The 12,388-nt window shown below is 45.3% G+C and overlaps 1 protein-coding gene across 3 annotated transcripts in view; it reads left to right on the top strand.

The window, feature by feature from the left end:
* Positions 1-12,388, top strand: part of LOC129861376 (filamin-A-like) — a 92,138-nt gene that overhangs the window by 55,421 nt on the left and 24,329 nt on the right. For all 3 annotated transcript variants that reach the window (XM_055932762.1, XM_055932764.1, XM_055932763.1), the window contains exons 15-28: positions 1,270-1,413; positions 1,521-1,644; positions 3,491-3,651; positions 3,906-3,996; positions 4,175-4,462; positions 5,082-5,194; positions 5,338-5,487; positions 5,655-5,973; positions 6,558-6,731; positions 7,390-7,552; positions 8,319-8,479; positions 10,168-10,335; positions 10,409-10,532; positions 11,557-11,713. In XM_055932762.1, coding sequence (XP_055788737.1) covers positions 1,270-1,413; positions 1,521-1,644; positions 3,491-3,651; positions 3,906-3,996; positions 4,175-4,462; positions 5,082-5,194; positions 5,338-5,487; positions 5,655-5,973; positions 6,558-6,731; positions 7,390-7,552; positions 8,319-8,479; positions 10,168-10,335; positions 10,409-10,532; positions 11,557-11,713 — 2,337 coding nt within the window. The remainder of the gene's footprint in view (positions 1-1,269; positions 1,414-1,520; positions 1,645-3,490; positions 3,652-3,905; positions 3,997-4,174; positions 4,463-5,081; positions 5,195-5,337; positions 5,488-5,654; positions 5,974-6,557; positions 6,732-7,389; positions 7,553-8,318; positions 8,480-10,167; positions 10,336-10,408; positions 10,533-11,556; positions 11,714-12,388) is intronic.

The following is a 12,388-nucleotide window of genomic DNA, read 5'->3' as shown; positions in this document are numbered from 1 at the left end:
TTCTCTCTCTCCGCTCTCTCCTTAATGGTCTGAAAGTCTGTTTCAAACAGCCTGATGTTACCTTGCACCATGACAGTCCCAGTCTTGTAGAGGTTGATTGTTATCATGGTGCTCTCAGGGTCGTCTGTCTCTTTGATTTTCAGCTTCCACCCATTACAGATTCCCTCTTTCTTTATGGATGGGTAGTGAGAGCAGACTGCTGAGCGCCATGCATTTGGCTGGTCAGTGAGAAACATGAGATTACTCACGTCACCGTTTTTGTAGAGGTCTGCAAAAAGGGTTTCTGGCCTCTCCTCTAGTAGTTTCTGTTTAAAAGCTTTCCTCGTTGTGTCATTTTTGGCCTCTTTAGGGTAGAGAATGGATTCAGCGCTGAGGGGGAGTGGGGACATGGTGCCTGTGGAATCTGCTACTACCGCTGCTCTGGCCTGCTGCCCTGTTGCCATAGCAACCTGTTTGCCTGTCTGCTGCTGTTGCTAGCTAGCTCTAATTTAGTGCAAAAAAGAGTGACAAATCTTTACACAAAAAAAACAGAAGATATGTTTTTAAAGTTAGTCTGTGCTCCTTTTTGGTTTTCTCACTCAGTTTGGTCGTTTGATGTAGTTGTATTAACTGGCCTTGCTAGGTTTGTTCTAGCTCGTTTCTTCTGTCTAGCTTGTTAGTCTGCTGGCTAGGTCTTTGTTGTGTAGCTAGCTAGACTCAACTTCTTAACTTGAGGCGTGAAGTTACTGTAACGACCCGGTATTGTGTTCTGTGTTTGTGGGTGTGTTAGGGTTCTCATGGCTACTAGCAGGGGTTAAATATGTCAGGACAGATGGAAAGGTTGGGGGGGTATGATGGGTAATCCCGCGGGATTTGGAAATGCATAAAGAGGGATGAGTGTCTCATATCTCTCTTCTGTTCGGGCCTTGATCTGTTCCTATGAGAGTGACCTTAACTCGACATGTATAATTGTGTACGTTCGGCATTAGCGGCGTGGGCTGTGGCCTGAACAATAGCCCAGTTTAGGAATAAACCTGTGTTCTAACCTGTACACCTAGAGTCCGTCTCTTTTCTCTTTAATGACCCAGCCGGGTCATTACATTACTTTTTTTCTATTCTGAATGAATAAAGTTGTTGTTCATCACTTGTCTGGAATTATTTTTCGATTAGAGTTTATCTCATTCTAAAAACAAAAAAATATTAATTCTATCAGGAGCTCATGTTGAGTGTGTCTCTGTCTCTCTCTCTCTCTCTGTCTGTCTCGGTCTCTGTCTCTCATTCCCTCTCTAGGATGGTGAGGGTACCCCAGTAGATGTCCAGGTGAAGGATAACGGTAATGGAACGTACACCTGCAGTTACACCCCCAAGAAACCTCTCAAACACACCGTCATGGCGTCCTGGGGCGGGGTCAACATACCGGACAGTCCCTTCAGGGTGAGCACCCAAACAGAAGAAACGCTGAATGGGGACTTCAGCTTCACATACACACTTACCTCTACAACCCCCAAACACACACTTCCTGACTGTTTTCTCTGGTGTAGATGAGTATCGGGGCAGGCTGCCACCCTAACAAGGTGAAGGTGTCAGGTCCTGGTGTGGCTAAAACAGGGCTGAAGGCTTTTGAACCAACATCCTTCACTGTGGACTGTGCTGAGGCGGGGCAAGGTAAGACCGTTACACCAGCCCCATTCTGATTCCCTTCTTCTCCAAGTGTCTTTCACCTTTCACTCCTCATGGATTTAAACTGGTGTCTGACGTGGAAGCTCCCTGTACTACTCGGAGTAGTGCTCAGAGAATGCGCTGACCAGCTGGCAAGTGTCTTCACTGACATTTTCAACCTCTCCCTCACCCAGTCTGTAATACCAACATGTTTCAAGCAGACCACCATAGTCCCTGTGCCCAAGAACACAAAGGTAACCTGTCTAAATGACTACCGACCCGTAGCGCTCAAGTCTGTAGCCATGAAGTGCTATGAAAGGCTGGTCATGGCTTACATCAACACCATTATCCCAGACATCCTGGACCCGCTCCAATTCTCAAATTGCCCCAACAGATTCACAGATGACCCGATCTCTATTGTACTCAACACTGCCCTTTCCCACCTGGACAAAAGGAACACACACAGTACCACTCAAAAGTTTGGACACCTACTCATTCAAGTATTTTTCTTTAATTGTTTACTATTTTCTACATTGTAGAATAATAGTGAAGTCATCAAAACTGTAGAATAACACATATGGAGTCATGCAGTAAACAAAAAAGTGTTAAACAAATCAGAATATATTTTAGATTCTTCAAAGTAGTCACCCTTTGTCTGGATGACAGCTGTGGACACGCATCAGATATGGAGTTTTTCTACTTTCTGAAATACATCTCTTCACATTTTGTTTATTCAACAATATGAATATCTCAAATGTACTCTTTTTGATTTGGCTGATTTTTAGACATTGTTTGGAACAAAATAGTCTTCAAACATGTCAAGAACCCCATGGTCACTCTGAAGGTTGGGAGAACCTTCCAGAAGGACAACAATCTCTGCAGCATTCCACCAATCAGGCCTTTATGGTAGAGTGGCCAGATAGAAGCCACTCCTCAGTAAAAGACACATGACAGCCCACTTGGAGTTCAGGCCATGAGAAACAAGATTTAATTATTTTGCCTGAATGCCAACCATCACATCCGGAGGAAACCTGGCACCATCCCTACGGTGAAGCATGGTGGTGGCAGCTTCATGCTGTGGGGATGTTTTTCAGCGGCAGGGACTGGGAGACTAGTCAGGAAAGTACAGAGAGATCGTTGATGAAGGACCTCAGACTGGGGTGAAGGTTCACCTTCCAACAGGACAGCAACCCTAAGCACACAGCCAAGACAACACAAGGAGTGGCTTCAGGACAGGTCTCAATGTCCTTGAGTGGCCCAGCCAGAGCCCGGACTTGAACCCGCTCGAATATCTCTGTAGAGACCTGAAAATAGCTGCGCAGCGACGCTCCTCACCCAACCTGACAGAGCTTGAGAGGATCTGCAGAGAAGAATGGGAGAAACTCCCCAAATACAGGTGTGCCAAGTTTGTAGCGTCATACCCAAGAAGACTCGAGGCTGAAATCGCTGCCAAAGTTGCTTCAACAAAGTACTGAGTAAAAGGTCTGAATACTTACGTGATATTTGTTTTTATTTTTAGCAAAACATTCTAAAACCTACTTTAGCTTTGTCATTATGGGGTGTTGTGTGTAGATTGAGAAACTTTAATCCATTTTAGAAAAAGTCTAACATAATTAATCTGGATAAAGTCAAGAGGTCTGAATCCTTTCCGAATGCACTGTGAAAGTCAAACATCATTCCTCCGAACGAAGGTCCTGTGTGAGAATTATCTGAATCCCAAAATACTTTCTGCATACGCTAAATCGCTCCGCTGTCGTGGAATCGCCTCTGTCCTCCGGTGCGATCCCACTTGTTATCTTTGCTATGTCATTGTACAGCTGATATTTGTGTGCCCCCCCCCCCCCCCCCCCAGGTGACATCAGTATAGGTATAAAGTGCTCTCCAGGTGTGGTGGGACCGGCGGAGGCAGACATCGACTTCGACATCATCAGGAACGACAACGACACGTTTACTGTTAAATACACCCCGCCAGGCGCTGGTAGCTACACCATCATGGTGCTGTTCGCTGACCAGGTGGGTAGTGTGGTTAACCCACCAGGTGGGTAGTGTGGTTAACCCACCAGGTGGGTAGTGTGGTTAACCCACCAGGTGGTTAACCCATCATGGTGCTGTTCGCTGACCAGGAGGGTAGTGTGTGTGTACAGTAGTGTGGCTAACCCATCATGGTGGTAGGAATGTCTCTTTCCTCTCTGCATTCCAGTTTTCCAGCTCCTGTAAATATGTTGATGACTTGTTCCTTGATAGTGTGTGACCTCTCTGTGTTCCAGACCATTCCCATGACTCCTATCAGGATCAAAGTTGACCCGTCACACGACGCCAGCAAGGTCAAGGCCGAGGGACCTGGGCTCAACCGCAGTGGTGAGACACTCACATATGCTTAACACACTCTCTCTCACACACACACTGTTTTAAAGTGAAAAGTTGAGGCTGTTTAAAAGCTATGAAAGACCGGAAGTTAAAGTTTGCCTTCACAAACACGCTACCAATAATTAATATTTCTTTGGTTTCCTCCCTCTCACTCCTACCCGCCCTCCAGGTGTGGAGTTGACAAAGCCGACCCACTTCACAGTAAACACCAAGGCTGCAGGCAAAGCCAAGCTGGACGCTGTGTTCTCCGGCCCGGCTAAAGGAGAGGCTGTCAAGGACTTTGAGATCATTAACAACCATGACAACACCCACACGGTCAAGTACACCCCCGTCCAGCAGGGGCCTCTGGGAGTGGCCGTCACCTACGGAGGAGATTCTATTCCCAAGAGCCCCTTCTCCATCCCTGTGGCTCCAAGCCTCGACCTCAGCAAGATACAAGTTGATGGACTGGGAGACAGTATGTACAAGAACCACTAGAGCATGCAGTATAGATAGTGATATAGGATCTATAGTGTGTAGATAGTGCTGTAGTATAGATAGTGATATAATATCTGGTGTTTATATTAGTATATATACACTACCGTTCAAAAGTTTGGGGTCGCTTAGAAGTGTCCAGTTTGCGCTGTTCTGTGAAGGGAGTAGTACACAGCGTTGTACGAGATCTTGAGTTTCTTGGCAGTTTCTCACATGGAATAGCTTTCATTTCTCAGAACAACAATAGACTGATGAGTTTCAGAAGAAAGTTCTTTGTTTCTGGCCATTTTGAGCCTGTAATCGAACCCACAAATGCTGATGCTCCAGATACTCAACTAGTCTAAAGAAGGCCAGTTTTATTGCTTCTTTAATCAGCCCAACAGTTTTCAGCTGTGCTAACATAACTGCAAAAGGGTTTTCTAATGATCAATTAGCCTTTTAAAATAATAAACTTGGATTAGCTAACACAACGTGCCATTGGAACACAGGCGTGATGGTTGCTGATAAAGGACCTCTGTACGCCATTGCATTTGAGCGACTTAGTCATTGCGTTCAAGTTTTAATAGTGTCTAAGCATTCTCTCTTCCTGTATCTGTCTGTAGAGATAACAGTGGGTAAGGACCAGGAAGTGACCGTGAAGTCCAAGGGTGCAGGAGGTCAGGGGAAGGTGGGGGCTAAGGTTACAGGGCCTTCTGGGAAACCTGTCACCTGCAAGGTACTGAGCTTGATTGATTGATTTTGATCTGTTTAAAACAGTTATTTATCCTAATTCTATGTTCATTGTTCAACACTTTGGCCTCAAACTAATTATTAAATGTGCTAAACCAAATGAACGTGTTATTTAATGTAATTATTCAGGTGGAAGCGGGGCTTAAACCAGAGACCAGTCAGGTGAAGTTCATCCCTCGAGAGGCTGGGCCATACCAGGTGGAGCTGACCTATGACGGCGCTCCCATCCCAGGATCCCCTTTCAAACCCACCGCCTACCCCCCCACTGATGCCACCAAGGTAAACATGACCTCTAAACCCTTGACCTCTAACCCTAGTTCAAATGACTTGATATTTGACCAGACCTTTTATTATAAAAACAAATCAAAGTTTATTTGTCATATGCACACGACGCAGCATAGTGTTCACAGTACAATTAAACACTTCCTGTGCCCCTCCCCTGTCAGGTGAAGTGTTCTGGCCCAGGGTTGGAGCGTGCCAAGGTGGGAGAGACTGGGGAGTTTGTGGTGGACTGTACCAACGCGGGTCCAGCTGAGCTGACCATAGAGATCATCAGTGACAGCGGGACAGAGGCAGAGGTCCACATCCAGGATAACGGAGACGGAACATACACCATCACCTACATCCCCCTGTACCCCGGCTCCTACACCCTCACCATCCGCTACGGGGGGCAGGATGTACCCAACTTCCCCGCCCGCCTCACAGTGGAGCCGGCCGTCGACGCCAGTGGAATCCGCGTGTTCGGACCGGGAGTGGAGGGCAAAGGTCAGAGTTCGTTCTTGCCGTGTGTTCTAGGCGTCAAGGTTGTTTATAGTTTTATATACATTTTTTTATTTCAATTCGGTTTACCTATTTTTATTTGAAGTTTTAGTTTATTTTCAGACTTGATTTGTTAGTTTTATACATACTTCTTTCATTTAAAAAATATATTATTTAGTTTTAGAGTTTGGGACAGAAAGTATGGTGCCCTTTGGCTATCTCCCTAGTGTATTTCTTCCCTGTTAGCTAGTGAGATGCTCAAGCTAGCGATGTTTCAAATAGGCCTGTCTCCTGGCAGCATTTACCTGCCAGATTTAGAAGCTTGAAAACCACATAAAGGAAATATATAAGCATTAGCTTTTTGCCAAAAGTTCAGGAGAAAATAACTCTAACTAAACACAATTCATGATGGTTGTTTTGGATTCAAAGATAATGGTTTTAGTTTTTCAAATGGGTTTGTTTATTATTTCAGTTTACTAAATTGTATTTTTTTTTCATGAATAGTTTTAATTTGATAAAATAACCTTTCTAGGCGTGTTCTGTGTTCATAGCCTGTGTTCTGTGTTCATAGCCTGTGTTCTGTGTTCTAGGCGTGTTCCGCGAGGCGACCACAGACTTCACGGTAGATGCCAGAGCTCTGAACCAGACGGGAGGGAACCACATCAAGACAGTCATCCAGAACCCATCTGGCGCCGTTACCGACGCTGTCATCACCGACCGCTGTGACGGAACCTACAACGTAGAGTACACTCCCTACGAAGAGGGTGAGTTAGTGCCATCTGCTTGCCATTAGGTGTAGTGCCCATGATATATATATATACATACTGTCCACACTCTGTATCCAGACACCATTATGTGTGTGTGTGTTGTCCAGAATCAGTGATCATGTACACTACTAACAAGAATAGACTGACAAGTTTCAGAAGAAAGGTCTTTGTTTCTGGCCATTTTGAGCCTGTAATCGAACCCACAAATGCTGATGCTCCAGATACTCAACTAGTCTAAAGAAGGCCAGTTTTATTGCTTCTTTAATCAGAACAGCAGTTTTCAGCTGTGCTAACATAATTGCAAAAGGGTTTTCTAATGATCAATTAGCCTTTTAAAATGATAAACTTGGATTAGCTAACACAACGTGTCATTGGAACACAGGAGTGATGGTTGCTGATAATGTAGATATTCCATAAAAAATCTGCCGTTTCCAGGTACAATAGTCATTTATAACATTAACAATGTCTACACTGTATTTCTGATCAATTTGATGTAATTTGAATGGACAAAAAATTTGCTTTTCTTTCAAAAACAAGGACATTTCTAAGTGACCCCGAACTTTTGAACAGTAGTGTATATTTAATGTCCAGGTTCCCCCCCAATGTAGAGATGATCTATATTTTAACTCTATATGATACCTCTGTTTTGTCACAGGTCCCCACAGTGTAAAGGTGGCGTACGATGAGTCTCCAGTTCCCAAAAGTCCGTTCCGTGTGGCGGTGACGGAGGGCTGTGACCCGGGGCGTGTACGTGCACACGGACCCGGCTTGGACAGTGGCATCACCAACAAGGCCAACAAGTTCACTGTGGAAACCCGGTACGACAGGCACACACTAACCCACATTGAGGATAAAAAGCTTTGTGTGATGGTAGTGCACATAAAAATACCTTTTTTAGTTTGAATTCCCATCTACCAAATAAAAAAATACAAGTCGAGTGGGTTTCCAACGCATTTTGGCTGGTTTTGTCACTAAAGTGTTGCGTTATATAGCGAATGGGTTCACTGTTCTTGGCACATGCGCTCTAGCCAATAGCTCACAGATAGTGACATTATGATGGACAAGAGAGCAAGATAATTTTTATTTGTCAAACGATCATGTCACCAGAATAATCCCACAGCATGATGGTTATTATATCATATGTTTCCACCTCCATTTCTTATTTTATCTAATTATAATATAATTATATTTTATTTTTATCCATTTCTCACATTGCTCATTTTACCAACACAAAAGGATTCCATCTTGTCTAGCATATTTTCTAGGGAACATTTTTGAAAGTTTACCGAAAAATTTGCAGTTTCCATCAGGCCTGTTGAGACTATGTTGTTGTCTGACATGTACTTTACTCGTATGAAAAGTGAAACCTGGTTAGTATGCTGATCTCTCTGTCTCTGTCTCTCTGTCTCTCTGTCTCTCTGTCTCTCTGTCTCTCTGTCTCTCTGTCTCTCTGTCTCTCTGTCTCTCTGTCTCTCTGTCTCTCTGTCTCTCTGTCTCTCTGTCTCTCTGTCTCTCTGTCTCTCTGTCTCTCTGTCTCTCTGTCTCTCTGTCTCTCTGTCTCTCTGTCTCTCTCTCTGTCTGTAGTGGTGCGGGAACAGGAGGTCTGGGTCTGGCTGTCGAGGGCCCATCAGAGGCTAAGATGTCCTGCACCGACAACAAAGATGGCAGCTGCAGTGTAGAGTACATTCCCTACGAGGCTGGAACATATAACCTCAACATCACCTACGGAGGACAGCCCATCGCTGGTACGAATACACACACGCATGCTGGTACTTTGTATTGTGAAGCTAGCTAGTGATCTTCCCAATCTCAAATCAGACTGTGTCACATGCGCCGAATACATCAAGTGTAGTAGACTTTACCGTGAAATGCCGAATACAACAAGTGTAGTAGACTTTACCGTGAAATGCTTACTTACAAACCCTTAACCAACAGTGCAGTTCAAGAAGAAAATATTTACCAAGTAGACTAAAATAAAAAGTAACACAAGAATAACGAGGCTATATACAGGAGGCACCGGTACTGAGTCAGTGTGCAGGGGTACAGGCTAGTAGAGGTAATCTGGACATGTAGGTGGGGGTAAAGTGACTATGCATAGATAACAAACAGCAAGTAGCAGTGGGAGACGAAAGGTAGTGAGGGTGGTCGTAAATTGTCCGGTGTCCGGGAGGATGCTGTTGATGAGCCTTGACCAGCCTTTCAAAGCACTTCATGGCTACTGACGTGAGTGCTACGTGGCGGTAATCATTTAGGAAGGTTACCTTCGCTTCTTTGGGCACAGGGACCATGGTGGTCTGCTTGAAACTTGTAGGTATTAGACTCGGACAGGGAGAGGTTGAAAATGTACACGTCCTGGTAATCCGTCTGGCCCAGCGGCTTTGTTAATGTTGACCTGTTTTAAAGGTTTTGTTCACATCGGCTACCGAGAGCGTAATCAGTCATCCAGAACAGCTGGTGCTCTCGTGCATGCTTCAGTGTTGCCTGCCTCGAAGCGAGCATAAAGGGCGTTTAGCTCATCTGGTAGGCTCGTGTCACTGGGCAGCTCGCGTCTGGGGTTCCCTTTGTAGTGCGTAATAGTTTTCAAGCCCTGCCACATCCGACGAGCATCAGAGCCGGTGTAGTAGGATTCAATCTTAATCCTGTTTTGACGCTTTTCTTGTTTGATGGTTCATCTGAGGGCAAAGCGGGATTTCTTATAAACGTCCGGATTAGTTTTCCCACTCCTTGAAAGCGGCAGCTCTAGCCTTTAGCTTGATGCGGATGTTGCCTGTAATCCATGGCTTCTGGTTGGGATATGTACGTACAGTCACTGTGGAGACGACGTCATCGATGCACTTATTGATGACGCTGATGACTGAGGTGGTAAACTCCTCAATGCCATTAGATGAATCCCAGAACATATTCCAGTCTGTGCTAGCAAAACAGTCCTGTAGTGTAGCATCCGCGTCATCTGACCATATTGAGCGAGTCACTGGTACTTCCTGCTTTAGTTTTTGCTTGTAAGTAGGAATCAGGATAGAATTATGGTCAGATTTGCCAAATGTGTTCTGTTCTGCCGGTGCATGGAAAATCCCGCCAGCTCTACATTGTCCGTGTCGCCGTTCGGCCACGTCTCGGTGAAACATAAGATGTTACAGTTTTTAATGTCCCGTTGGTAGGATAATCTTAAAAGTAGGTCACCAATATTATTTTCCAATGATTGCAAGTTAGCAAGAAGAATGGAAGGCAATGGGAGTTTACTCGCTCGCCTCCGGATTCTCAGAAGGATGCCCGATCTTCGGCCTCTTTTCTGTGGATAGCGAGTGATCTTCCCAATCTGGGATAATAAAGAACTAGTACAACATACACTAAACCCACATTTGACCTCTCTCTCTCTCTCCCGGTCTCACCTCTTTCTTCCCCCTCTCTCCCCCATCTCTTGCTCTGTCTTTAGGCAGTCCATTCCAGGTTCCTGTCAGTGACACTGTGGACAGTTCTAAGGTGAAGTGCCAGGGGGTGGGGCTTGGAACCAACGTGCGTGCCAACATTCCACAGGCCTTCACCGTGGACGCCTCTAAAGCAGGAGTTGCACCTCTGCAAGTCCGAGTACAAGGACCCAAAGGTGTGTGCCAGCCCTCTCTTTTGATTCTAGAACGTTTGGTTCCTGTGTCCAACTCTGGTTTGTCTGTGTGTAGGTGTTGTGGAGCCAGTAGAGTTGGTGGATAATGGAGACCAGACTCACACCGTGAACTACACTCCGACCAGAGAGGGACCTTACTCTATCAATGTACTGTACGCTGACCAAGAGATCCCACGCAGGTAACACACACACACCGGACCACACACCGCACCACACGCAGGTAAAGCGCGCACACTCCTGCCAAGTTCTTGTCACATGCACAGGATATAGGTGTAAACAGCACAGTGAAGTGGTTACTAGCATTGCAGCAATATCAACTACAGCGTGTCCAGATATAATTATTAGATGACTCTTACCCAGAAACACTACATTACCCAGACACACTGGTCTAAATTGATGGGTCATGTGAAAAATGTAATCACCCCCCAGACACATCTATCTAAGTGGACGGTCTCTATTATCTAGACATGTTGATGAAATACAATAGATGGCTGTAATCAACCCCAGACACATCTATCTAAGTGGACCGGTCTCTATTATCTACACATGTTCATGTAATACTATAGATGGCTGTAATCACCCCCAGACACACCTGGCTAACTTGATGGGTCATGTAGTAATCCAGCCGACGTGGGGTGTTTATGTTTAGACATGTAGCTAGCTAGCTAAACAATGAACCGGCATAATCTCAACTACTACCAATACAAGCGTCGTAGCTGTAGTGTGAGTCTGCAGGAAACTAAAGCTAACCAACTAGGTTCAATGTTAGCTATCTGACAGTAGGCTATAACTAGCAATGCAAATGGGTTTCTGATTCGACTAATATTACTACACAGATCATACATTAGCTAGCTAACTAACGGTATGCTTTAACATGGCATTTAAAAACACCTTTCTGACAATTATAAAGGTATGTTGAAAATGTAGCTAGCCTCTTATCCGTGGATCAACGCTTCACGGCAGACTGGAACCATTTTACCTCCCTTTTGTTTGTAGCTGCATCTTATTTTAGCCCCAAAAAACACATTTTGATAAATGTATCTTCAAACACCGTTCCTGTGAGGTGTGACATACGCCTAGTTTCCTGAAACGAGTCACATATAGACATGGGTGACATATATATATATATATATATACACACTACACATTTCTGTGAAAAATGGGGGGGGAATTTCAGCTTCACAAAGTTCTGCTACTCTCCAGTCCCTACAAGGTGAAAGTGTTGCCTACCCATGATGCCAGCAAGGTGCGCGCCAGCGGCCCCGGTCTCAACACCACCGGAGTGCCCGCCTCTCTGCCTGTCGAGTTCACCATCGACGCCAAGGATGCAGGAGAGGGGCTGCTCGCGGTGCAGATCACTGTGAGTTTAGTTAACAAACCACTCTGCTATGTCAAGGGGTACATAGCCTGTCTGCAGGTCACTGAGTTTAGTTAACAAACCACTCTGCTATGTCAAGGGGTACATAGCCTGTCTGCAGGTCACTGAGTTTAGTTAACAAACCACTCTGCTATGTCAAGGGGTACATATCCTGTCTGCAGATCACTGTGAGTTTAGTTAACAAACCACTCTGCTATGTCAAGGGGTACATATCCTGTCAGTAGGTCACTGTGAGTTTAGTTAACAAACTAATCTGCTATGTCAAGGGGTACATATCCTGTCTGCAGATCACTGTGAGTCCTGATAAAAGACCAATCAGTCTACTCCCACTGTCTGGATGGTCCGTGGCCCGTGTGGATGGGGGTATTTAACAGTAGGAGTAAGCTAACCAGGCGTTGGTTGGTCCGTTTGGATGGGGGTATTTAACAGTAGGAGTAAGCTAACCAGGCGTTGGTTGGTCCGTGGCCTGTCTGGATGGGGGTATTTAACAGTAGGAGTAAGCTAACCAGGCGTTGGTTGGTCCGTGGCCCGTTTGGATGGGGGTATTTAACAGTAGGAGTAAGCTAACCAGGCGTTGGATGCATGCGTCTAGGAGGTGGCTTTACCAGCGTCACGGGCCAGCTAGTCACTAGTGGGGTCTGTCTCATTTCCATGGTG

The sequence above is a fragment of the Salvelinus fontinalis genome, chromosome 8 (genome assembly GCF_029448725.1).
Source record: "Salvelinus fontinalis isolate EN_2023a chromosome 8, ASM2944872v1, whole genome shotgun sequence".
Taxonomy (NCBI): Eukaryota; Metazoa; Chordata; class Actinopteri; order Salmoniformes; family Salmonidae; genus Salvelinus; species Salvelinus fontinalis.
Note: the sequence above shows the minus strand (reverse complement) of the source record. Positions and strands in the feature narration are given on the sequence as shown.